Source organism: Delphinus delphis, chromosome 1 (assembly GCF_949987515.2).
Source record: "Delphinus delphis chromosome 1, mDelDel1.2, whole genome shotgun sequence".
Lineage (NCBI taxonomy): Eukaryota > Metazoa > Chordata > Mammalia > Artiodactyla > Delphinidae > Delphinus > Delphinus delphis.
Genome location: NC_082683.1, coordinates 67,695,900 through 67,723,285, shown reverse-complemented (window position 1 = coordinate 67,723,285; position 27,386 = coordinate 67,695,900). Strand labels below are relative to the sequence as shown.

The window sequence follows — 27,386 nt, the reverse complement described above, 5'->3', positions numbered from 1 at the left end:
GGAAGGCAGGGGGGATGAATTGGGACACTGGGATTGACATATATACACTACTGCTACTATGTATAAAATAGATAACTAATGAGAACCTACTGTATAGCACAGGGAACTCTACTCAATGCTCTGCGGTGACCTAAATGGGAAGGAAATCCAAAAGAGAGGGGATATATATGTATACATATAACCGATTCACTTTGCTGTACAGTAGAAACTAACACAACATTGTAAAGCAATTATACTCCAATAAAAATTAATTTATAAAAAAGCAACTTACCAAGTAGACAGGAAATAAAACATTAAAACATAATGATGATAAAACAGGGTAGGGGAAAAAGCCCCAAACAGGAAATCCCACACAAACTGAACTTCTAGCTACTAAGCTACTTCCTTTCTTTCAACCTTTTCACATGCTTCACTACAGAACAAATGTAAGATTTCCTGTAGATATAACCCTTTCCCACTGTGCTTCCTCCCCTGCAGAATAACGTTCCACTCCGGGCAGCCAGAAGTTGGCAGCCCAGACATCAGGGTTTCTTTCCTGGAAGGAGTAGAGCCATGGAATAGAGCTCCACAGAAAGTTGTGTTGAAAACCGGCAGAAATGTAATGGTCCCTGGGAGGTGGAGTAAGAGCCCTCTGTAGCAGCAGGTAACTAAAGCTCTGAGACTTCAGATCAGTTCCTCAAGGGAGGATAAAAACCTATCACTCACACGATCTCAATGCCCAGACATCAGCAAATACATCTGTATGTCATAAAGTCTAGAGATTCAAATACTCCTCGTAGATACTGCATTTTGAACTGAAAAATAAGAAATGCTTTCTAAATGTTGCAAAGTTCGTGCTCATTCATCTACTCACAATCATCTATTGAACACGTGCTTTTTGTCAGGTTCTGTGCTGCACGCTGGATGTACAAAGATGACTAGGACCAGTCCTCATACACAAGGAACTCCCAGGCTGGTAGATGCTACACTGAGGTACAGTAGGGCAACATAACCCAATTGTAATATAACAGTCCTGGATATTTAAACCAAAAAGGAACCGCAGATACATATCATGAAGCTTCCGACCTCCATTCATACATTTTCTTCAATCCAAAATCTAAAAGGCCTGCCCGCCCACCCCCAACTCTACCCCCATGCTCTTGTCTACTGAGACTCTGCAGGAATGTGACTGCCCGGTGGAATCACTCTTTCCACTTCACTCACAACGTTTAAATCTAGCACCTCATTCGAGTGTCTGAGTCACCTTGCCTTCAACTCCAATTGGTGTAACACGTATTTGTCATCCTCACTCAGAGAGGCGAGATCTGTCATCTTTCTCCTACGATGTCTAACACAGTGCACTGCTCAGTTTTTATCCGAATGTCACTGCACATTCACTTACCTCGTTTAATAAAACCCACCTGTGTACTAGGTTTTATTAACCTCATTTTGTGGATGAGAAAATTATGACTTCATCCAATTATCACAGCTAATAAATGTTTAGTGTTAAAGGAAAGAAAAAACAATACAAGAAAAGAAACACTGAAGTGGCTATATAATCAATGTTCCTCTAACAAATACCTGGTTACAGAGATATACTAGAGAAAAGATATACTAGATAAAAGTAGTACGACATAGTACTTAACGTCATTTTTTTATACTCTGGTGCACAAACTAAATCAAAAGAAAGTAAACTCAGGATAAGGTAGCATATACGGAAAATTATCCATCCATTAGGTATACCTTTCTGATGTTTTTTCACTGTAAAATGAAATACTTAACATCTTCTGGGGTATCTATATTTGATGCTTTACCACCATCATTGTTAATTTTCATAAGATTGATGGAGTTCTCATGACTATTCCACTTTCTAGAGCAGTACTACTCAATATAAATGTAACACAAGCTACATAATTTTAAATTTTCTAAAAATCACATTAACAAAAGATATAGGTGAAACTAATCTAATTTCCTCATATAATCCCATATATCCAAAATATCATTTCAACATATAATCATTTTTAAAATGAAATTGAGAGTTTACATTTTTATTAAGTCTTTTTTTTTCCCAATCGTCCAATTCAGCACACCACCACCACCACCACCACCGCCGCTGCCGCCGCTTCCCCCCTTGGTGTCCATACATTTGTTCTCTACATCTGTGTCTCAATTTCTGTCCTGCAAACTGGTTCATCTGTACCGTTTTTCTAGGTTCCACATATATGCGTTAATATACGATATTTGTTTTTCTTTTTCTGACTTACTTCACTCTGTATGACAGTCTCTAGATCCATCCATGTCTCTACAAATGACCCAATTTCATGCCTTTTTATGGCTGAGTAATATTCCATTATATATATGTACCACATCTTCTTTATCCATTCATCTGTCGACGGGCATTTAGGTTGCTTCCATGTCCTGGCTATTGTAAACAGTGCTGCAGTGAACATTGGGGTGCATGTGTCTTTTTGAATTATGGTTTTCTCTGGGTATATGCCCAGTAGTGGGATTGCTGGGTCATATGGTAATTCTATTTTTAGTTTTTTAAGGAACCTCCATACTGTTCTCCATAGTGGCTGTATCAGTTTACATTCCCACCAACAGTGCAAGAGGGTTCCCTTTTCTCCACACCCCGTCCAGCATTTGTTGTTGTTTTTAAGATCTGGTGTATATTTACCCTTGCATTTTATCTCAGTTTGGACTAGCAACACTTAAAGTGCTCAATATCTGTATCTGGCTAGCAGCTACCATATTAGGCAGCTCTGTTCTAGAATCCCATGTCTTTAACAATTTTATACTTTGTATTTTTCCCATCTCCATATAACTATACATATCATTCCCTCAACCAAAAATGCCATAGCTTAAACTCAACTTCTAAACCCAGTCATATCTGTCAAAATCTTCCGCATCCAATAAAGTCTAGCTAAACTACATTTTCTAGTAACACCCTAAGCTAATGTTATTCCTTCACCTTCTATATACCTATTAAATTTCATACATTTGTTGTGGAACTTACCATGTGCTGCTTTGTAAACTTTTAGCAGGTAAGGATTCATCTTATTGTCATATTTGTCTTATTGCGTGCCTGTCACCATGATTTATAGGAGATGTGGTTTAATGAAAGGAGAAAGCTATTGCCCTTTGAGGCCAGATTTGTTATTGTGCTGGACATCAATATCTACAGTAGCCATTCCCCTTCCCCCTCAAGTTTCATTCCTCATTTTAAGCCATATGGTAGCTTGGGTAGGAGTGACCCATCCTCAGTTCCATCAGAAATGAATCATAGTTAGGTTTAAATCAGTTAATGACTAATTCATAATCCAACTGAGGCCAATAACATACAAGAAAGAATTTGTTGGGGTTTCTGGGGAAGGAATCTTCTTTTCCACAGAAGCTCCTAGAGAGGTGTCTCTGTCCCTCTGATGTGAAGTCTAACTACTGCAGCTGTCACTTCAACATTAGAAGACTGACCCTGGGGACAAAGCTGGCACATGGAGAAGGGCAGAGCCTCTAGATCCAGCCTCACCTAAAGACAGTCAGTAATGGACACTGGAAGTTGCCCACCCCTTTCACCTCCTAAGGTAATCTTCCGATATCAGGTAGCTATACTTCGTGTGTGCTTTGGAGGAAAATGATTCACCTCCTGTGTTACAGGCGTAAGGCTTAGACTGGTAGAAGTGGTGATTTTAGGAGTAAGCATGTGGCCCGGTCCTGGCCAACAAGACATGGGAGGAAGATGTCCAGGAAGCCTCAGGGAAGTATTTTTTCATTCCTAAGAAACAAACACAGTAAAAGACAATCCCCTCTTCCCCGGATGTTCCCTTACCTGTATGTGATCTAGAAACTTCCATCACCACCTTACTACCAACGCAGGAAGAGACCAATGCTAAGAATGCAAAGATTTCAAATGAACCTAGGTCCTTGACGTTGGTGAGTTGCTCTGTTAGCCAGCTCTGGAACCCACTATGCCTCTTTTACGTAAAATAGAAAGTTATTTGTCTTAGGCAGTTGAACTAGTTCTGTGCTACTTGCAGCTGAAAACATCCTATCTGATACACAGCCTTATCCCAGAATGTTTAGTTACACAAGCCAATAATTTCACCAACCCATTGTGGGTTGGATTTTCTGTTACTTTCAACTAACAGATTTCTAACTGATAGAATCATTATCCTTTGTATCTTCATAATTCACAGGGGGGGGGTTGTTTTGGTTTTGGCCACACTCCACAGCTTGTGGGACCTCAGTTTCTGGACCAGGGACTAAACCCAGGCCACGGCAGTGAAAGCACCAAATCCTAACCACCAGACCACCAGGGAACTCCCCATAATTCACAGTTTAAAAGTTCTTTCTACCTACTGTCTCATTTTATCCTTAAAAAAAAAAAAAAGACAACTCTGAGGTCTATGGTGAATCATGTTTCTTTTAATGCACTGAAGTGATATGCATTCTTATCCTAATTTCTTATCCTATCAAAAATTTCAAGCATTGGGTTTCCCTGGTGGCGCAGTGGTTGAGAGTCCGCCTGCCAATGCAGGGGACACGGGTTCGTACCCCAGTCCAGGAAGATCCCACATGCCGCGGAGTGGCTGGGCCCATGAGCCATGGCCGCTGGGCCTGTGCGTCCGGAGCCTGCGCTCCGCAGCGGGAGAGGCCACAACAGTGAGAGGCCCGCGTACCGCAAAAAAAAAAAAAAAAATTTCAAGCATAAAGTAAAGCTCCCCTTACTTCCAGTATCAGCAAAATGGATATCTAGAGAGGAGCTATGTTATACTTGTAATGGTTGTGAAAAAGAAAGAAAAATAGAAGTAAAGGAAAGAAGGAAACAATGGGTTAAGAGGTAAGAGACCTGGATCTAGTCCCCACTTTGTGCTCTCAGTAAGCTCAGTCATTTGACCTCCTTGGTCTTCATGTACATCCTGGCATTAGTAAAGTTTGGCCTACATCACACAGCTGTTACTAAAACTCAATAAGAGACTATACATAAAAGTGCTTTTTAAACTAAAAAGCTCTAAAGGTTATTATTAGTATTATTCCTGGAATACAGGTGCTTCTTGAATAATATTTACACCTATGCTTGACAGCTTAAATTGCATTACTTTTCCTGAAAATTAGATTTTGCTCCTTTTTAATGTCATAACCAGGATGGATTTCACGTTCCCCCATAAATTACATTATCCTTCAACTTTTTTTGTTGAGTGTAACTCATGACAGTATTCTTACCCTGCACTTATATTTCAATAGCTATTTTTCAGTTCTCATCACACGGTTACGATTATTCACCCCAGAAACTCAATACGGCCAGGATGATAAGAGTCTGAACTACTGTATAGAGCCCTTAATATAAATTAATATTGCTTTTTCTCTGATGGCAGCATTATACATGCCACGAGTGTGCTAGGTGAATAGGGTTAAATAAATCATTTGTCATTAGTGCTTCAAAAGATATTCTAGCCCACAGACAGGTTGCAAATCTCTCCAAAAACACATCAAACTCATTTTTAAAACTCCAGGAAGTCCACTTCCAACCTTTTGTTTAATGCTTTCCTTAAACAGGAACTGAGTTGGCCCAATATTCCACATGTTCCAAAGATCTCTGGAAGAAATTATGGGCTTGTGTGGCTTGCATTACAGTATTTGGAATGTGATTTTAAATATAAGCAACTAAGGACTTCCCTGGTGGCGCAGTGGTTAAGAATCCACCTACCAATGCAGGTGACACGGGTTCGAGCCCTGGTCCAGGAAGATCCCACATGCCTCGGAGCAACTAAGCCCATGCGCCACAACTACTGAGCCTGCACTCTAGAGCCCACGAGCCACAACCACTGAGCTTGCGTGCCACAACTACTGAAGCCCACGTGCCTCGAGCCCGTGCTCCACAACAAGAGAAGCCACCACAATGAGAAGCCCGCGCACCACATCAAAGAGTAGCCCCAGCTCGCCGCAACTACAGAAAGCCCACATGCAGCAACAAAGACCCAACGCAGCCAAACATTAATTAATTAATTAATTTTTAAAAATAAATATAAGCAACTAGAATAGTTATCTCCTGTGGTTATCTAAAATAACAGTGTTACTAAATATTTTAATACAACTACTTTCCTACATCTCAATCTACCAAGAATCTTGCTAACTCTTTATATTTTTCTAAAATAAGCATTATAGAAATATCAATGTCATTATAGAAAATAAAGAGAAAGTGGATAATAATAAACATAGTAATTAACTAAACCGTACTTTCATCAGGAGTTAATACCACCACCTTGTTTTTTGGTTTTTTTTTTTGCTGTACGCGGGCCTCTCACTGCCGTGGCCTCCCCCGCTGCGGAGCACAGGCTCCGGACGCGCAGGCCCAGCGGCCATAGCTCACGGGCCCAGCCGCTCCGCGGCATGTGGGATCCTCCCGGACCGGGACACGAACCCGTGTCCCCTGCATCGGCAGGCGGACTCCCAACCACTGCGCTGCCAGGGAAGCCCACCACCATCTTTATACACAAGAATACCACTTGGATTATGTTTTCTTCGTTAATGACCAAGGCCCTATCTGGGTTATTCTTATTATCTAAGCCTCACAGACTGTTTCTCAAAAAGAGAAAAAAGATTTTACTTCCGTTTAGTTAATTGCCCTTCAAATAGCAGGAATTAAGAACAACCTGAAACTAAGAATAATTACTGAGGAGAAAAGATCACCCACTTACCCTGTGTGCTTGAACAGAAGGAAGTAACTCTAGGCAAGCCAGAGTGACAGAATTATATGACTCAAAACTCTTCCCAAAAGCTGAGAGTCTCATCCTACATGATTCCCCCAAATATATGGTAGATGTGTTGTATAAAGGAAATTCTAGAACTCAAACAATTCTTCAATGACATTCATGGAATGAGACACCTGCTCAGCCCTCTCAGCTCTACACAGTTTGGAGACTGGGTCCCACTTCTATTAGAGCACTAAGTGAAGGAACTGGAGAGATAAAGGTCTGGAAAAACAAAAATAAAATAAAAATTAAGGTCTCATAAACATTAATTGATCACTTATGTGTACCAGGTATTTTCACATACTACCTCATTTAATCCTACAACAATTCTATGTGATATTTATTACTATACTCATATACTATACAGATTAGAACATAAAGATTTAAAGAGATAAAATAGTTTGTGATTAAGTAGTATTTGGTGCTAATATAACTCCAACCCTGCTTGTACAGTTCCAAGCTCTTTCCCCTACAACGTTGCCTCTCTGACACCTAATATCTACATAGAGACATCCAAGTTACAGATCACTTCCTAAAGCATTAGCTCAGCTAATCCATGTGCATCAGGTCATAAGGACAAGCATCACTACATGCGGTGTAGAAGAGAAAACCAGCTCAAACCCCCTTACATGATTTGTCTAAGGTCACATAGCTAGTGAATGACAGAGACAAAACTGGAATTCAGACTTTTGTGCTTTCTCTAACCCCATGATACCATAGCTGTGATGTAAATATAAATTTGGCTTTAAACTTAAAACTCCTAGAAGGCAGAGACTACAAAGTTTTTGCTCTATATGGAGCCAAATACACTGTTTATTTATTAAACCACCCACTTCTTAAAAGGAGTGAAGACAGCTTACAAAAAGGAGCTATTTGTAATTGAACTTGAAAAGTCAGATGTAAGACTTCTCTGGTGGTGCAATGGTTGCAGTGGTTAAGAATTCGCCTGCCAACGCAGGGGACACGGGTTTGATCCCTGGTCCGGGAAGATCCCACATGCCGCAGAGCAACTAAGCCCGTGCACCACAACTACTGAGCCTGAGCTCTAGAGCCCGCGAGCCACAACTACTGAGCCCGTGCACCACAACTGCTGAAGCCCACACGCCTAGAGAAGCCACTGCAATGAGAAGCCTGCACAACAAAGAGTAGCTCCCGCTCGCTGCAACTAGAGAAAGCCCGTGCACAGCAACAAAGACCCAACGCAGCCACAAATTAAATAAATAAATAAATTTAAAATAAAAAATTTTTTAAAGTCAAATGTATTAGGTGATTAGTAAATATCAAAATATTAATACATTGTTTAATTTGATTTACTGTAAAATAAGTATTTTTAAATGATTTCTTCCAGTTAGTTTTAAAACTGACCATAACGCAAAGAAATGAATGTAACAAAACACAGACATTTAAGATCCATGCCTATTATCTTCCCAGTATAACACATGTAACAAATTTCTAAGATTTGTTTTTTTAAATATACATTATTTTATAAATCCAGTGCCTTTGCCTTCACCTTGTCAATGGCTACAGTCATCTAGAAAAAAAGTTTCAGTTTGGAAAAGATATAAAATTGGCAACAAGACAGATATTTAGAAACCTGATACTGTATGCTCTATTTAGACCTTCATGAGGATATCGTACAAAGCCCTGCCTCGGAACTATGTAGAACTTTCTATAAATGATTCACTTCTAAATTAGCTGTCCTGGGTCAGCAGTGGCAAGTCTTAAATAAAAGGTGAATCATCCTTTGTACTGTTCCTTCTCTGGTACAACCACATTTTTTCCCAGTGTTTTCAATGGGCAAAATAATGTGACAAAAATAATTTTATCCCCTCCTCCAAAATCAAATCACATTTTTTAATCTACCAAATGACTTCCCAGAGTAACAGAAAGAACGTTTTCCTTTGTTAATGAAATCTAATCAAAGCAACCACATAACAAAGAAAGGCAATCTCAAAGCAATTCTTGAAACAGGAAAAGGTTAAAAGAATAGAGATAGGTTTTAGTCTTGCTTTTGTGGACATTACACCAACACTAACCCGAGGAGTAAGATAAATCAAATGTGTGTAGCTATATATATCCATCCTCTTCCAAACTATAATTCAGGTCAGAGGAGATATCTGAGCTTTAGCCTGGTCTAATAATGCTGCAAGGTTACATGCCAATTTGAAAGACATCATAAATCACTGCTGTTCCCCTTGTCAGGTGCTGTCCCAAATTTTCCAGGTTTCTAAACCACGTATCTTCTTTTTTTTTTTTTAAACCACTTATCTTCTTAAAAGCGTCCTCTTGTTTGACACTTAAGATGGAAGAGAACCTCAAAAGGGAAGGAGAAACTCGATATAACAGGAGACATTTTACATCCGAGAATGCAGTAGAATGGTTTGTGAGACATAACGTTATAAATTATTATTAGTAAAGAGACCTGTGATTAAACTTTCCAGTTTACCAAATATACAAATATAAATTATATTATTTTTTAAAAAGCCATTAGATCCCCAAAGGGTCCTTAAACAAAATTCTAAAATTTGTTTGGCAGAGTGCTCATGTAGCAAGCACCCTCTTCATATTAACCAGGAAGCAGACTTATTATAACTCTTACAATGAAATGTCTACAAGGTATGTGATATTTAAAATCCACCCAAATGGCACAACATTGTAAATTAATTATATTTCAATAACTAACTAAATAAAAGCTACCCAAATAAATCATGAAAAATTGGAAAGCAAGCATGGGGAGCCACTCAGAGGTCAAGACGGGAGTGATGCAGGAGGGTGGTCTATTCCTTCCTATTCCCCAGAACAGAAATTCTGACAGAAAGAGATGAGCGCTTTATGAAGAAAATGGGTCATGCAAGAAACTATCAACAACTTGAGGGAGTGAAAGATTGCAATTGATTTTTATTCTAAACTAGGACACCTGAAAGATGTTAGAAAAACATAGTGCAGAGTGACAGGGCAAGAGGGGACAAAGGAAAATGTACTATAGGGTTCCCTAGATGAGAGGTGACAAAGGGTTGGGGTGAGGGAGTGGAGGCAAACTCAGTGACCGCCTTAGACCCTTACTGATTAGAAAGCCTGAGAAGCATAGAAAAGTTCACCCATGGGTGGGGCTGGTGTGACGCAAGGGAGGTTAGCCGAGAGTCTGGAGACTGTGAAGATTCATCTAGGTTCAGGTTGTTCAATTTCAAGCCACCTCCCACCCCAGGGGTAGACAGCTCCAAGAACAGAGACCAGGAAGACACGGAGAGGAGTTGCCAGGAATAGAATCCTGTCACAGAATCGGAGACACTTAGTCACAGCCCTGGCTGAGAGCCTCTCACCTTTGCTCCCAGGGGTTTATGACCAGCTCGGGCTCCCCACTCTCCCAAGCAGCTTCTTCCCACCCTCTGCTTGCCAACATTCCTGCCCTTCCTGCCTGTAGGACTCCTGCGACTGGAGCAGACAGAGCAGTTAGAGAAGAGGGGAGGAGGACCCAGCAGTGTCAGGAAGCTTCCCGAAGAAGCTGGCAGGGCTCCATCCTCACTCCCAAGAATGTGTCACCAAGCCAGAGCCAGGACGAGGAGTACCAGCATCTCCTGGCTCCAAGCTTAGAGCTGACGCTGTGCCTTCACTACCTGCTTCTATTTTTATGCCCACACCCTCCTCTCCCCACCCCCTCCCTAAATGCCTACCATTCAAAACCTTCCTTACTGCCTAGGAAACTGGCTTGTGTGTGGTGCGTGCTTAATTAGCAAATGTATGATAAACTTTCTTACATCGCATTTTTTTTTCTCCTTTTCTATAATTAGAGGGACTCTGGATCCTAGTTCACCGCTGCTGTCCCAGAGTAATTATTACAACCTTCCTTCTCACTCTGTGAAGTGTCTGGGCAGGAAATATAAGTTACATGGCCATCTATTTATAATGCTTCTTTTACTAAGCAGATCAAATAAGCACGTTCCCTTTTCAGGATGATAAGACTAGACAACATGGGATAAAAGGAAAAACATGATTTGCATGTTGAGGAAAGGCAGTGGTAGGGTTCTTCCTCTATCCCTTAGCATGTAAGTAATCTTCCCCAGAAGCTTCTTGGAAGTCAGTGTCCATGACTTGAGCACAATTAAGAATCTAGGAGGGACTTCCCTGGTGGAGCAGTGGTTGGGAATCTGCCTGCCAGTGCAGGAGACACGGGTTTGAGTCCTGGTCCGGGAGGATTCCACATGCCGCGGAGCAACTAAGCCTGTGCGCCACAACTACTGAGCCTGTGCTCTGGAGCTCGTAAGCCACAACTACTGAAGCCCGCGTGCCTGGAGGCTGTGCTCCACCACGAGACAGGCTACCACAATGAGAAGACTGTGCACCGCAATGAGGAGTAGCCCCCGCTCACTGCAACTAGAGAAAGCCAGGGCGCAGCAATGAAGACACAACGCAGCCAAAAGTAAATAAATAAATAAATTTAAATTAAAAAAAAAAATACTTCATTATTAAAAAGAATCTAGGAGACTCATGTACACAGTGTTATATTTAAAATAAATAACCAACAAGGACTTACTGTAAAAATAATAATAATAATAAAGACATTTAAAAATAAAATTTTTTTTTAAATCTCCAACTAACTTTAAAAAAAAGATTCTAGGAGATTTAACAAGTGTGGGGAGAGTTGAAAATGAGTTCTAAATGTTCAGTGGGAGAATGGAGTAGAATCATAGAATTCCATGCTGAGAAAAATTCTGTCACAGATATGTCTAGAGATATGACACAAAGAAACATGGGTATTCCTAAAGAGTTATTTTTGAAATAACTCTGTTGAATAAGAGTTCAAGAGAAATAAGCATTGACAAATGCAATGCAAAATAATTCTGAATAAATTTGTATATTTAATATTTCAAGTTTGAGATCTTTGACTGTGTTGACTGAAATAGTTTATTAGGTTTATACTAAACTTTATTGAAGAAGCCCTTGTCAGAAGAGTCCACGTTAGTTACTGTAACACAGAATTCCACACTGAGATAGCTTAGTTTGAGGATCATGTATAGAGATAAACTTTTAAATTTGCTTTCCTTATTTTCTGGGATTAGGCAAAAAGTAGGAGACTGAAATTGTACATGTCTAGAATAGAAAAACTAAAAAGACAAAATTACCAAAAAATTACTCAAAAATTGCCTAAAAAGCATCTTTTTTGAGGAAAAGAGGGAACGAGAACTAACATTTATTGAACCGTTGTTCTAGATACCTAATATGCTATTTCATTCAGTTCTCGCGACACTCCTATAAGCCAGGTATTATTTGTACATTTTCCAGGTTCAATTCCATTGTTCAATTTTCCAGGTGAGAAAATTGAAGCCACTGGGTGGCACCTCCAAGCATCAAACTCGGGGCACACCACACTACTCTGAAACCCATCTCCCCATCAGATTGACGTAAAGCATTGCTGTCATGCCACCCTGACTCTCCATCTATCATAGGACCCTATAAGCCTGTGGAATAGCCACAGCAACATGTGTGGCTTTGAGATATTGCAAAAGCTTGGAATCTCACTAAATTAACCAGCCATGTTTCACTTTGTATAATTACAATCCTATAATACTGATCCTAAAACTGTAAGTATAAAACAAGAGGTCTTTCTACTGCTTTTCCCTTCTTGTTGCTTTCCCATTTTGCCCCCCTTTACATCCTTACTTCACAGCTTAGAGCAAGTGATTAACCTCAAGCAAACTGGCATAAAGCAATGTTGCCAGCAGGTAGGGTGATACTGGAAAACTTTGAAATCTTGTGGGAGCTTTTTTGGTTGTTACAATGATTATGTACACCACTGGCGCTGGCAGAGATAGGGGATGAGGCAGGGATACGGTATGAACTCTAGTGCTCAGAGAGGCTCAGCCTGGTGAGCCTAATTCTGATGATTTTCAAATGTCCTACTAGAGATTCATGTTGGGAAGAGAATATATATATTCTCTTGTTTGTGTAGAACCTTATCAAGAGTTGTTCATCATTTCAGAAAATCAAGTCACTGACAGCACTGTTGTCCATGTTATTTGAATTTAACATGAAACATTTATACCATTTGCTCCTATTATTGTTACATTCATTATATAGTTCTATGAATACCTACAAATATTTAGATAACAAAAGGTAACAGAAAGGAGTCAACAACAATCAAGTGACTACTGTCTTATTTTTTTTCTTCGTTTCCTTATTCTTTTTAAATCCAAACTTATTCACTGTAAGTAGGTAAATACAAGCAACTGACTGCTTCATTATGTCTTCTGAGATAGTTTTCCCAAGTATTTGCATTGAAATCCATGTTTGTTCCTAATAGTTTTAAAAATTACGTGTATAGGTAGGTATTATTGTTTAAATTTTTATTTCAGGATAAGTAAAAGTGGTGCCACAAAATATTTGTTATTACAGGGGAACTTTGGATCCAATAAGGTTAAGAACCACTTGTGTAAAGGAAAGAACATGGGCTTTGGAGTCAGACAAACCTAAGACAGAAGACGTCTCTTTGGACTGCATGATTTGCGTACTTTACTTTTTATTTTTTAAGTCTTTATGGAACTTGTTACAATATTGCTTCTATTTTATGTTTTGGTTTTTTGTCCCCAAGGCATGTGGGGTCTTAGTTCCCCGAGCAGGGATCAAACCCACACCCCCTGCGCATTGGAAGGCGAAGCCTTAACCACTGGACCGCTAGGGAAGTCCCTTGAGTAGTTTACTTTTTTTTTTTTAATTAATTTATTTTATTTTATTTACTTTTGGCTGCATTGGGTCTTCATTGCTCTGCATGGGCTTTCTCTAGTTGCGGCGAGCGGGAGCTACTCTTCATTGCGGTGCACAGGCTTCTCATTGCAGTGGCTTCTCTTTTTGCAGAGCACGGGCTCTAGGCATGCGGGCTTCAGTAGTTGTGGTGCCCAGGCTCAGCAGTTGTAGCTCGCAGGCTCAGTAGTTGTGGCACACTGGCTTAGTTGCTCCGCAGCATGTGGGATCTTCCCGGGCCAGGGCTCGAACCCGTGCCCCCTGCATTGGCAGGCGGATTCTTAACCACTGCACCACCAGGAAAGTCAGAGTAGTTTATTTTTGTTCTGAGCTCCAATTGCCTCATCTATCCATCACAGCCATTTCTGGGGGCTCTGTTAAGAATTGCTATTTCAAACAAGGTAGCACAGGTTAAGTGGTAATGATAGGTATTCAACAATAATTCCCTTCTCAATGCTCAAGCTATGCTTCCCTCCCCGACTTACCTTTACAGAAGGCAGGAAAATTAAGATAGGAAGGGGGAAGTATAAAGAATACAGAAAGAGGGACTTCCCTGGTGGTCCAGTGGGTAAGACTCCACGCTCCCAGTGCAGGGGGCCCAGGTTTGATCCCTGGTCAGGGAACGAGATCCCACATGCATGCAGCAACTAAGAGTTCTCATGCCGCAACTAAAGATCCCATATGCCACAATGAAGACCTAACACAGCCAAAAGTAAATGAATTTTTAAAAAAGAATACAGAAGAAGAAAGGGAGTAACAAATCGTGATCTGTACCTAATACCTAACTACACCCAGAACACACTGTTAGTATCAAATGTGAAAAGGTTCAGGAGGTTCAAGTTACATTCTGGCCCTGGATCATGAAGAACATGTTGTTAATGCCAATCAATCACACAAACACTACTACAAACACTACTACTTAATGCAATATATGGATATGTAAATTGTTCCAGGAATGGGTACAGAATTATCATTTCCTCAACCTTGTTACTGTGTATCCCTTTAAGACCACTTAAAGTTAACACTGTAACTTAAGAACCTGTAGAGGTTGAGATGTAGATCTGGATTTTAGCCTTTCTTTTTTCTTTTTTTTTTTAAGTTGGAACTCTTCCTCTACACGTAGTTTGATTATCTCCAGGGAGATTTTTATACAATAGCAAATACACTTTCTGAATGCTGGATCTTGGGCCTGTTTAGCCACTACTAACTGGCGGTCAGATATGTTCCTAAAAGGCAAATATTCTATCACTGACAAGGTCTGAGGTCCCTTCTTCCCTTTCGCTTATCTGTAGAAGCCATAGGACCTCCCTGGTATTAGTCATGTCCAAGCTTCAACTTCATACTCCACATTTTAATCACCAAAATTTCAAAATACTCAGCATACCCCAAACAGAAAGGCTAGAGTTTCTAAGACAGTGAGAAAAAAGCAGTTTTTAGATCCCAATCCAGAGAAACAGTGACAGTCAGCCACTCTTTGTTGGCTTCCTCTTTTCTTTATCTCAGCAAGTATCTAGCCCAAAGGTATTTGTTAGTTACTTTATCTGAATCCGTAGTTTCAAGAAACAGCTTTAGATGCACCCCAATGTTCACAGCAGCATTATTTATAACTGCCAAGACGTGGAAACAACCTAAGTGTCATTTAACTGGTGAATGGATAAGGAAGATGTGGTATATTCACACAATGTAATACTACTCAGCCATAAAAAATGAAATTTTGCCACTTATAGCAACCTGGATGGACCTGGAGGGTATTAAGCTAAGTGAAATAAGTCAGACAGAAAAAGACAAATACTGTATGATATCACTTATATGTGGACTCTTAAAAAAGTACAACAAACTAGTTAATATAACAAAAATGAACAGACTCACAGGTATAGAGAAAGAACTAGTGGTTACCAGTAGAGAGAGGGAAAGAGGGAGGGGAAGAGTGGGATAGGGAACTAAGAGGTACAAACTACTATATATAAAATAAATAATCTACAAGGATACATTGTACAACATCAGGAATATAGCCAATATTTTACAATAACTATAAGTGGAATATAACTTAAAAATTGTGCATCACTATGTTATACACCTGAAACAATACTGTACATCAACTATACTTCAATAAAAAAATGAACACCTTTGGTTACCTTAGGTGATGGGGATTTATTATAAGGAAACACAGGGAAACAAAAGAAGCACAGGAAACCTTCTCAGAAGACAGACTTCTTAGAAATTACTAAAAATTGGCTCATTGCCATTAAAGACACAGTGTCAGCTCTCCTAGCATGAAGGACATTCTGATGGCCCTCTGTGACCTTGAAAGGACCCCAGTGACTCTGTCATCCCCAGGCTTCAATGTTTTTTTCTTAGGTCCACTTCTTCGCTTCTGCTACTACCAACTGTACAGAACAGATACATGGTATGCTCCTAATCTGTTAAAAGTAGAAGGGAGGTTTACACTTACACAGATATGCATTTACTTTCACACAAACACACACTCATAAATTCACAAATTTTATTTTTCTGTAATGATGGGCAAGAAAGTGGCCGAAGCAGATGCTTCTGGGGAAAGAGGACTAGGGAACCGTGGTTCACACTTTTTTCCCCACACACAAAAAAGTGGTTATTCACTTTTTAAAATTTTTTACTATGTACATATATTATTTTTTCAATTAAAATAAAAATTGGCGGATTTCCCTGGCAGTCCAGTGGTTAAGACTCCATGCTTCCAGTGCAGGGGGTCCAGGTTCAATCCCTGGTCAGGGAACTAAGATCCCACATGCTGCACCACATGGCCAAAAAAAATAAATAAAAATAAAGACACCAATTTCTAAAAAAATTAAAATAAAAAATAAAATAAAAATTGGTTTTAAATAACATTTACTATGTAGCTCCTCTGTGGACTTCTGCTTCACAGAGAGTAATTTCTGCTAGGAAATTTAGTGAATGAATAAAACAAAACCACAAAAGCCATTTTCCCTTGGTGGTCTTTGGTCAAACACCATAGATATGCTCACTGAGAGCCAACAGGTGGAAAGAAAGAGGAGGACCTGAGAGGAAGGTTACAGTTAATAACACTGAGGAGGGGACTTCCCTGGTGGTCCACTGACTAAGACTCCACACTCCCTATGCAGGGGCCCAGGTTCGATCCCTGGTGAGGGAACTAGATCCCACATGCTGAAGATCCCACATGCTGCAACTAAAGATCCCACACATGGCAATGAAGATCCCGTGTGCTGCAACTAAGACCCAGTACGGACACATAAATAAATAAATATTAATATTAAAAAATATATATATATATGGGACTTCCCTGGTGGCACAGTGGTTAGGACTCCACGCTCCCAATGCAGGGGGCCGGGGTTCGATTTCTGGTCAGGGAACTAGATCCCACATGCATGCCACAACTAAGGAGCCCTTGAGCCACAACTAAGGAGTCCGTCTGCCACAACAGAGACCCGGCGCAACCAAATAAATAAATATTTATAAATAAATAAATAATTTTTTTAAAAAAACAGTCTTTGATTTGAAGTCATTCTCTTTATTCTAGTTTGTTACCACACTTTCCTGTATAATTACAGTTTTGTATTTGTGGAATCAAAATTACATGCTAGGTATGTACACTGAGCAGTAAAGGTACACACGGCTCAATACTTTTGGGGCTCTGCCACAATTTTCTCAATCAAATTCCATCTCACTCTTCTTTGATCTCTGCCTACCATATCCCTACCTGCATATTTGGTATCTCTGGCAGCATCCTTCATATTCCACCTTGTATTATCAGCATATACATACTTGTTTACTCATATGCCTTAGTTTACTCTTACCACCACTCCTATACATTGTAAGTTCCATGAGATAGGCAGTTGGTAACATTTGTATGCATTTCAATACTTTTTACATAAAAATGACACTCCAATATTTTCAATTGAGTGCACAAGCTCTGGAAGACCGTTCATACCGGAAAAGACCTTGGATCTTCTCATTTAATCCAGTGGTTCCCAAAAACATATCTGCCAACAGATGACAGACCAACTGCCTAGGGACACCAGGGAAAAGTTAAATTACCAACATTTTTCAGGCCCTAGCCCAAATCTGTAGAAGCGGGGCCCAGAAACCTGCATTCTTGGAGTACTTACTCACACGCCTGAGCATAAGTAGGAGTTGTTAATTTTTAAAGGAGGCCATTAGACTGAGAGGGTTCTAATGAACTTGGCAGCCTAGGTAAGCAAACCAAAACCTAGGCCAGCAAATGCCTCAACATTAAGAAACTTAAAGGACAACCAATCACAAACAGCCAAGTAGGTTTTCCCAAATAAGGCAACCACTTAAGCTAGAGCCAATCAAATAACTTCCTCACTTTGCCTCCACAGCTCCTCTAGAAAAACCTTGCCCCTAACTCCTGTCTGCTGAGCACTCCTAACCGCTTCTGGTTTGCCACTGCCCAAATCGATTTTTGCTCAAATATACTCAATTTAAATATGCCTCAGTTTATCCTTTAAAAGAATTAACAGGGAAAGAACAGGGGAAAGATTTCCAGGTAAAGAGAAGAACAACAGATAAATGTCAGAGAACCAAGAATAGTTTCATGCTCTCTACAGGCCGTGGAAGATGTCTGCCACATCCCTAATTCAAGAAGTCTCAGACGATCTGTCCTGCCCACTGTCCTCTCCAACAGGACTCCTTATCCACTGTTCATCCACCTTAGTACCACCTACACACTGGACCAGAGACGAGCCCTGACCCACAAGCCAAAGGGGCCTGCCCCACCTGTCCTGTACCCTGACTCAACAACAGAGACTCACTCTCAGGGTGTTCAAGTTTGAGACAGAGTGCGCGCACAGAAAGTACAGAAGCAAAGGACTAAAAGACAGAGAGGAGGCAATAGGGGCCTTAAAGGAGCAAAGTCAAAGGATAAAAAGAGGGAATCAGTCAAGAACACGGTAAGAAGTAGGGAGACAGGTTGAGAGGGAAGGGGAAGAGCAACTGGACTTGCTCTTGGTTCTCCAGAGTCTGAAGTTACTGCTTTCACCCAGACAGCATGAGTGATGTTCCAGTTGTCCACGGAACCTGACTGCCCAGCTACAGAGGTGATCCTGGGTTTCCTCACCTCCCCATACATCCTAACAAATACATACATACACGTTGTCCAAGGTAACCTGAGTGTCTCCATCTCTTACAACCCAAGAGCCTCCCATGTCCACTCAGGATGGCTGGAGGGGTGGGAGTAGGTGAGGGACGGCAAAGGGGACACCATCTGTCTATGAGGTAGCAGAGGCTTGGGGAGGGGTTCAGACTTGATTCTAGAGTTGTTCACACACCTACTTGGGGGGGATCTCCAGCACACAAATCAACAGTCTTACCCATTTCTTATCTTCCTGAGAGCAATGAGGTCTATAAGGTAGCTGGTGAGACTATCCTCCCACTTCTCAAAATGAGTCACGGTTCTAGGGGGAATTTTTTGGTGTTTTGTTTTTTACTTGAGCTTTTCATAGAAAACAGAGGCTGATGCTCATGAGGGATAGTAAGCATACATAATGATCGTAGTATATTTAGAACTTCTCAGATGGTACTGTACAATTCCAGAAAATACCATCCTATTTAACTTAAACTAAACTTTATAAAGGAAGCATAGCAAAGGAATGGTCGATTGTGTTTCAACTTTATAAAACACCAGTCAGGGGTCATTCCCCTGCTGAAAAATACTTGGCTTACTCTTACTGCCTACAGAATAGAACCCATATAGCTTCAAGGACATTTGTAGTCTCACTACTGTTTACATCTTCAGCTTCATCTCCTACCGGATCCACCATCTACTTTTATTTATTAAACTTTTATGGTGCAACTAAGCAATCTAGCAACTCTGGAAATGAGATTTTTAAGGGAAAAAACTCTCCCAGCCCTCAGTAAGAGATAAGTAACTAAATTCAATTCAGTGTGCTAATGTTATGTTAAAATCATGCAGTACTGGGTATTAAACATATCTAGGGCTTCCCTGGTGGCGCAGTGGTTGAGAGTCCGCCTGCCGATGCAGGGGACACAGGTTCGTGCCCCGGTCCAGGAAGATCCCACGTGCCACGGAGCAGCTGGGCCCGTGAGCCAGGGCCACTGAGCCTGCGCGTCCGGAGCCTGTGCTCCGCAACGGGAGAGGCCACAGCAGTGAGAGGCCCACGTACAGCAAAAAAACAAACAAACAAACAAAACGTATCTAGATTGGCAGATTCACAAGGAAGGCTTCTTGGAGGAGGTGACAGTTGAGACTGGAGAGGTGGGTAGGAGCTACCAGAACAAGGAAGTGAGAACATCATGAGAAAAGGCATAGAGGAATGAAACAGTTAAACATTCTGGAATAAAAAGGGGATTGTTAGGAGATGAGAATGGAGCAGTAGGCACGGGGCAGGACTAAAGAGGCAGGCGGGACTAGGAGACGTTGTCTGGCTTGTGGGGGTTATTTGTAAGTGCTATGGTCTGAATGTTCATGTCCCCTCCCCCAAAATTCAAATGTTGAAATCCTAGTGTTAATGGGTGGGGCCTTTGGGAATTGCTCAAATTATGAGGGTGGACCCTCACAAATGGGATTAGTGCCTTATCATAGAGGCTCCAGAAAGACCATTAGCCCCTTCCACCAGATGAGGACAGAGAAAGAGTGCCAGCTATGGACTAGGAAATGAGCCTTCACCAGAGGTAACCATGCTGGCACATTGATCTTGGACTTCCCAGCCTCCAGAACTGTGAGTAATACGTTTTTCTTGTTTATAAACTACCAAGTTGGTGGTATTTTTTTAATAGCAGCCCAAAAGGAATATGACAGTAAGTAACAGGGAGCCTTGTAGGTTTTTGAGATTGGTATGATGAGAATCAATATTAAAATAGAGGATGCGGGACTTCCCTGGCAGCGCAGTTGTTAAGAATCCACCTGCCTATGCAGAGAACACAGGTTCGAGCCCTGGTTCGGGAAGATCCCACATGCTGCGGAACAACTAAGCCCGTGAGCCACAACTACTGAGCCTACGCTCTAGAGCCCACAAGCCATAACTACTGAGCCTGCGTGCCACAATTACTGAAGCCTGCATGCCTAGAGCCCATGCTCTACAACAAAAGAAGCCACTGCAATGAAAAGGCCATGCACCACAACAAAGAGTAGCCCCTGTTCGCCACAACTAGAGAAAGACTGCACGCAGCAGTGAAGACCCAACAGAGCCAAAAATAAATTAATTAATTACTTTTTTAAAAAAATAGAGGATGGGTGGAATCAGGGAAACCATATTCAGGGTACCATTTAGAATCTGCATTGTAGAAATCCAGCAGTGACAACTGTCAATGCCTTCCAGCCAAAAACCACCAGGAATTCTCATTTCTAGTTTACTGTTCCTTGCAACAAGGAGGCAGCACACCATGGAGAACCGTGGGGGAGGGTCTGAGTAAGAGGGCATTAGAAAAGATTTGGGCTTATGTTAGGTGATGTTAGGACAGCATAGGTTTGCTGTCAGGAACTGGGGACAAGTCTATGACTCAGTATCTTAATAAAACTATCTACAAGGTGGGGAAAACTGTCAAAGCTAAAACTGTGGGTGGTAAAAGGAGCAGCAGTCATTTATATCAGTCAAGACAGGGGGATAAGAACTTCCCCAATGACACAGTGGTTAAGAATCTGCCTGCCAATTCAGGAGACACGGGTTCGATCCCTGGTCCAGGAAGATCCCACATGCCACGAAGCAACTAAGCCCGTGCACCACAGCTACTGAGCCTGAGCTCTAGAGCCCGCGAGCCACAACTACTGAGCCCGTGTGCCTAGAGCCCATGCTCTACAACAAAGAGTAGCCCCGGCTCACTGCAACTAGAGAAAAGCCCACACGCAGCAACAAAAATCCAATACAGCCAAAAATAAATAAATAAATAAATTTATTTTTTATAAAAAGGGAATAGGGAGTGCTATAATTTGGGGGGTTTTGTTTTTTCTTTTCGTTTTTTATTTTGTTTTTAGGGGGTGCTGTAATTTTAAATGGGATGATCAGTACCAGCCTCACTGAGAAGATGACATTAGACCAAACTTCAGGAAGCGCATTCTGGGAATTCCCTGGCTGTCCAGTGGTTAGGACTCGCGCTTTCACTGCTGAGGGCTCAGGCTCAATACCTGGTCATAGAACTAGGATCCTGAAAGCCACAAGACATAACCAAAAAAAAAAAAAGATCATTTTGCCAAGGAGAGGTTCTGGTAGAGAAGACAGCCAGTGCAAAAGCCCTAAGGCTCCAGAGCTCAAGGAACAGCCTGGAGGTCAGACTAGCTGGAGCATGTTAGAGAGGCCACAGGGCCTGTAAGCATCATTGGATTTTGGCTTTTACTCTAAGTGAGCTGAGGAGCTATCAGTCTTGAGCAGAGAGATGAGATGCAGAATATATCTCATTGGAGACAGAAACTTCTGAGTTTTGCTATAAAGGAGAAATGGGGTAATAGCATAAGAGATGGGGGCAGGTGACAAGAGAAGGTTTGTTGTTGTTTTTTAAGAGAAATAGCATAATTGCATGTTGAACGTTTGGCTTGAAATTAAAATCACAATTCTTGACTCTTCTGCTTCCCCAGTGCACTGCTTTATTTGACTGCTCTATGTATTGAGAGAGAAGGGGCTGTACTTGCTTGATCCATTCATTCAATGAATCACTTAGTATCACAACATATACAAACTAATGTAACCAAATCGAAGTTAATAATTTCTGAAATCTATAGTTTTCAGCTTCTGGACAAGTATCTAGCTATAAAAGTGATTTCTTAATAAACTCTTTCAAATTCACTCTTTCCCCACAATCTTTCCACATAATAGAGAATTAAGAAAATATGTCATGACACAAACTACTTGTCAAACAATTACAGTAGTAAAATATTCAAAAGGCCCCTTCAACAAATTTTATGACTACAGCTCAAGAGTTTAGTAATCAACTCGTACATGAATCCTGAAATTTTTCCTTTTTTTTTTGGCTGTGCACGGCATGCGGGAGTTTAGTTCCCTGACCAGGGATCCAACCCATGCCCCCTGCAGTGGAAGTGCGGTGTGCTAACTACTGGACTGCCAGGGAAGTCCCTGAATCCTGAATATTTTAAAAGATGGTATCAAATGTTTTGTAAAACTGTCCCAGCATTTATGACTTAACTGTTCTTTTAACTCTTCTTTTAGATGAGATTTACTTTTTTTCTTTTTGCTGAATTGCTCATTTAGCTGTTTAGAAAAATGATATCAGCTGTAAGGGATTTTTGCATAATTGGCCATCTGTTTCAAGGTAATGAGTACAGACTGCACCCTGCAAGTGATTCATAGGTTTCGTTAACTTCGTCCTTCAGAAACCAGGAAATAGGTGAAATCCATAATTATCAGTTTCACTACAGCATCTTTTTGAGGTAGTAAGTATTTTGGTGGTTGAGTCTGAGGGTTTACTTGAAAAGATCATTTGTTTAAAAAAGAAGTTTTGCCAGTGTGTATTTGGAATCTGAATATAGTTACCAAGAATCCCACAGCTGCTATGCAATGAACTTGGAACCAGGAAACCTTGATTCGAATCCCGACTCCGCCACACATGAGTCCAGTGACTCTGGGCAAGCTACTTGACTTCTCAGAGCCTCATGTAGCTCAACTGCAAAATGAGAAGACTCCTTGCCTCAGTGCTATGGTGAGGATGGAATGACCACCCTGTAGCCTTAAACGCCTCGCACAGCCAGGGACACATTACAGACTCCCCGCCATCAGGTCAGGCCAACTCCTTCCCTCTTTTCCTTAGCAGAAAGAGTACAGTTCTTCATACAGTGCCATTTGTATCCTTATAGCCACCTCTCTAGAGAAAAGGCAGGACTTCTGATATAGTCATATAAAGGGGGAAAATTTTTGTTTTTTCCCCACTGACATCTCAAAAGTTTATACCACTATTCCTCTTGCTGGGGGAATGGGATGAGAAATGGTATCTCACTAGTGTACATTTTATTTTAATAAATTACTCGTTTCAAAAGTAACTATTGAGGACTTCCATGGTGGCGCAGTGGTTAAGAATCCACCTGCCAATGCAGGGGACACAGGTTCAATCCCTGGTCCGGGAAGATCCCACATGCAGCAGAGCAACTAAGCCCGTGCACCACAAATACTGAGCCTGCGCTATAGAGCCTGCGAGCCACAACTACTGAGCCCGCGTGCCACAACTACTGAAGCCCGCACGCCTAGAGCTCGTGCTCTGCAACAAGAGAAGCCACTGCAATGAGAAGCCTGCGCCCTGCAACAAAGAGTAGCCCCCGCTCGCCACAACTAGAGAAAGCCCGCGTGCAGCACTGAAGACCAAACGCAGCCAAAAAATATTCATTCATTCATTTAGAAAGTAACTATTTAGATACTTTGACATATACTATGATGATCAATACTTTACCTTGAATATACTTAACTCTTTTTAGTCTAGATGGAAAACCTGCATTAATGTTGATTATATGCATAAACATACTAATATATATATCTAGGATTATAAAAATTTATGAACTTTGATAAAGCACATCAAAATACCTAATGTTTATCTTGAAATTTTAATGCAAGTCAGCACATTGTAAACTTAAAATGCTGAACGTGGTTGCCAAGTTATTGCTGAGACACCCTGGAAAACTTGGGAAGCAATATAACTTCATGGAATTTGGAGCCAGAAAAAAAATCTGGGTTTAAACCCAGGCTCTGGGACTTCCCTAGTAGTCCAGTGGTTAAGACTCTGCACTTCCAATGCAGGGGGCATGGGTTTGATCCCTGGTCGGGGAACTAAGATATCACATGCCGCACAGCATGGCCAAATAAATTAATTAATTAAATAAACACAGGATCTGCCACTTACTATATGTAATTTTGAAAATTTTCTGAACCTCAAAGCATTAGTTTCCTATCTGTGAAGTAGGGATAATAATAATACTTCTCAGGGATTAAGTGGATTGAGTAAAGTCATGCATCTAGAACTCAAAATAGTATCCCATTATGATGAGGAAGACTTAATGCAAAGTAAATAAATCTGGAGTCCCTGGTTACAGGACAGATATTTAAAGTTGTCAGTTAAGAATGCTAACTAGCTCACTTAGCTTAGAAACAAGAAGATCCAAGTTTAAAATAACGGCCCAGCTTTTTTGTTGCTAGCTATGTGACCTTGGCCAAAGGCCAGACACATTGTACCTCAGCCCACTCATTTAACTGTTAGGTATTAATGATATTAGGTATTAATGATATTAGTTACAATTTGTAAAGCACTGACCATACACCAATGCAACCTGATAGGTTTACACATGCACTCCAGTCTTTACAATAACCCTTCAAGGTAGATATCCTTATCTCTATTTTACAAATGGCTGAAATTGAGAGAAGTTAAACTTGTTCAAGGCCACCCAGCTAGTAAGTGGTAGAGCCTGGATCCACAGTGGGGTTTGTCAGTCTCCAAATCCTGTCCTTAACTAACCAATGAACTCTCTGCCACCTACCTCTCTTAGAGAAGATCAAATAACATTTTTCCTGCAAGAGTGCTTTTTGAATTGAAACGTCCTATACAAACGTGAAGTATTATCGTTAATACTCTATATCAATCTAAATAATTCATAGAATGGGTCTGTGATTTGCCCCCTCAGTGTCTGGGAACCCTGAAAGAATAAAAGGTTAGCTTCAAGATCTCTTTCATCTCCTCTTGGAATTTTGTCTTGACCTCAATTTCGCTTGAACTGACCTGATAAACAACATTAAAGAATAGATAGCCAAATGCTGCTCTTTGCCACCCAAAGGCAGCTCTCTGCACTCTCAGGAGTCCAGGGCAACAAGGTCTTGTGCTTTTCCTTGAAATATGGACAAAATATTTTCTTGGACTGACTTCTCACACCTGCATTTGCAGTTAGCTTGGGAAAGTATAAATAAAAGTGGTCACATAAATGTCCGCCTAAACTAGGGCTTTGGAAATCACCCTATAACAAACTCCAGTTCCTGGCACACATGCTATCGATCTAATAAAAGCAAATTTCAGTCCCTTTTCAAGGATATGGGGTAAAATTTAGAGGGGCTTTTCCCTCTGAAATTTTTGTCAACTAGTCCCGCATAGTTTAGTATAACTCTCTTAGTTATCCACCCTTAGAATAATAAGCTTCCCGGAAATACCAAAGCGTTGATGACATGTGACATGATATATGCGGGTCAAAATGGGGCTCGGTTTGGTATCATCCGGAAGGCACCCCCTAGCCCGCCAATCCAGGAGATGCTCAGCGTGGCCCACTCACCCCTGCAGAGGAAGCAGGAGGGCAAAGTCCAGACAAAGTGAAGGGTGTTAATTTGCCGAGCCAGATCTCGACGCTGGGAAGGCGCCGAAGCTGCTGAATCTCGGGTTACTAGAGCATGCTCATTTACATGAGGAAGAAAGGTCGTCCCGGGTTTCCCAGAGGCCAGATAGAGACTGGAGAGTGTGACTTTCTCCAGTCCTGGGACTTACCTCTTCCCTTCCCTGCAAGGCCCTCTCGCTCCCCCTGGGGCTCTCACAGCCGCGGACCCCACCCCGCTTCCGACTTCGGGATCCGGGAAGCGCAGCTCAACCAACCGGAGCCAATTTAAACCTGCGCGGGGCGGTGGGAGAAGCGGCGAGAGGGAGCGAGAGGCTGAACCCCAGCCCCCGGCGCTTACCTCCGACGGGGAAATCTCAAACACGCTCGCGATCTTGGCGTAGAGCTCCTGGATGCTGGAGAAGTTCTCCACTCTGCCCGTGGCGCTGCCGTGGGCCAGCTGCGTGTGGAAAACCAGCCTGCAGGTGGGCGCCGGGAGGCTGGGTAGGCTGCCGCCAGCCGCATTAGTCTGCTCGCCCTCCACCAGCCGGGAGGTCTCCTTGGTATTGAATTTCTTTTTTCTCCGCAGCCGCAGGGGCATCTTGCCTGGCCGAGGGCGGGGACCCACCTGCACTCCACGGACTGCTGCCTCCTTGGCCTGGGCCCGCGGACTTTGTGCTATGGGCCTGCCGGCTCCGGGCAGGTGCAGCCTGGGCTGGGCCAATGGCAGAGGAGCTCCCGCCAGGCCCCGCCTGCTCAGGGCCCTCCTCCACTGAGAGGAGCTGCACCTGCAACCCACCGAGCAGCCACCTGCCCTCCGGATGGATCAGGGAGAAGAAAAGTTGGACCCTGAGGAAGGGGAATGTTGCCTACCATTCCAGTTCTACAAGGATCAAGCCATCAACCATCGCAGCTGCCCCGGATGGTGTGCCCTGAGGGGAATTCAGGATGGAGAAAACAAGGAAGCATTCTGTTATTTGGATACTGGCCCTAGATAGTTAAGATGCACATCTGAGGAATCATTTCAGTGAACTCAGACTCTTGCATCTTCCCCTACATAGGAAAGCACTACAATCATTAACTTGAGACGTCTGTCCTTTGTGATTAGCAGTAATCTTTTCATGTTCCATAACACGTTTTTATCCAACAAAAACACCCATATATCCTGGCTCCTCCCTTACCTCTTCTGAGCAGTTCCTCAGAGCTGAGAGGCTCTCCTCCGCTATAGTGCTCAGTAAGGTCCCCGAATGAAACAACTCAAAACGTTTAGGTTGTGCAGGTTCTTCAGTCGATAGCCCATTCCCTCCTCTCATCTCCTGGCTTCTTTCCCCTCCTTTAAAAATGGTTCAATTTCTAGGGATTTCCCTGGTGGTGCGGTGGTTAGGAATCCGCCTGCCAATGTGGGGGACTCAGGTTCTAGCCCTGGTCCGAGAGGATCCCACATGCCCTGTAGCAACTAAGTTCATGCACCACAACTGCTGAGCCTGCGCTCTAGAGCTCACAGGCCACAACTACTGAGCCCACGTGCCACGACTACTGAAGCCCGCACACCTGGAGCCATGCTCCGCAACAAGAGAAGCCACCGCAGTGAGAGGCCTTTGCACCGCAATGAAGAGTGGCCCCCACTCGCCGCAACTAGA

At 41.9% G+C, this 27,386-nt stretch overlaps 1 protein-coding gene across 1 annotated transcript in view; it reads right to left on the bottom strand.

The window, feature by feature from the left end:
- GIPC2 (GIPC PDZ domain containing family member 2) overlaps positions 1-26,347 on the bottom strand; it is an 82,839-nt gene extending 56,492 nt beyond the window's left edge. The window contains exon 1 of the mRNA XM_060006150.1: positions 26,108-26,347. Within this exon, the coding sequence (XP_059862133.1) occupies positions 26,108-26,347 (240 nt within the window). The remainder of the gene's footprint in view (positions 1-26,107) is intronic.
- Between the last annotated feature and the right edge of the window lie 1,039 nt (positions 26,348-27,386).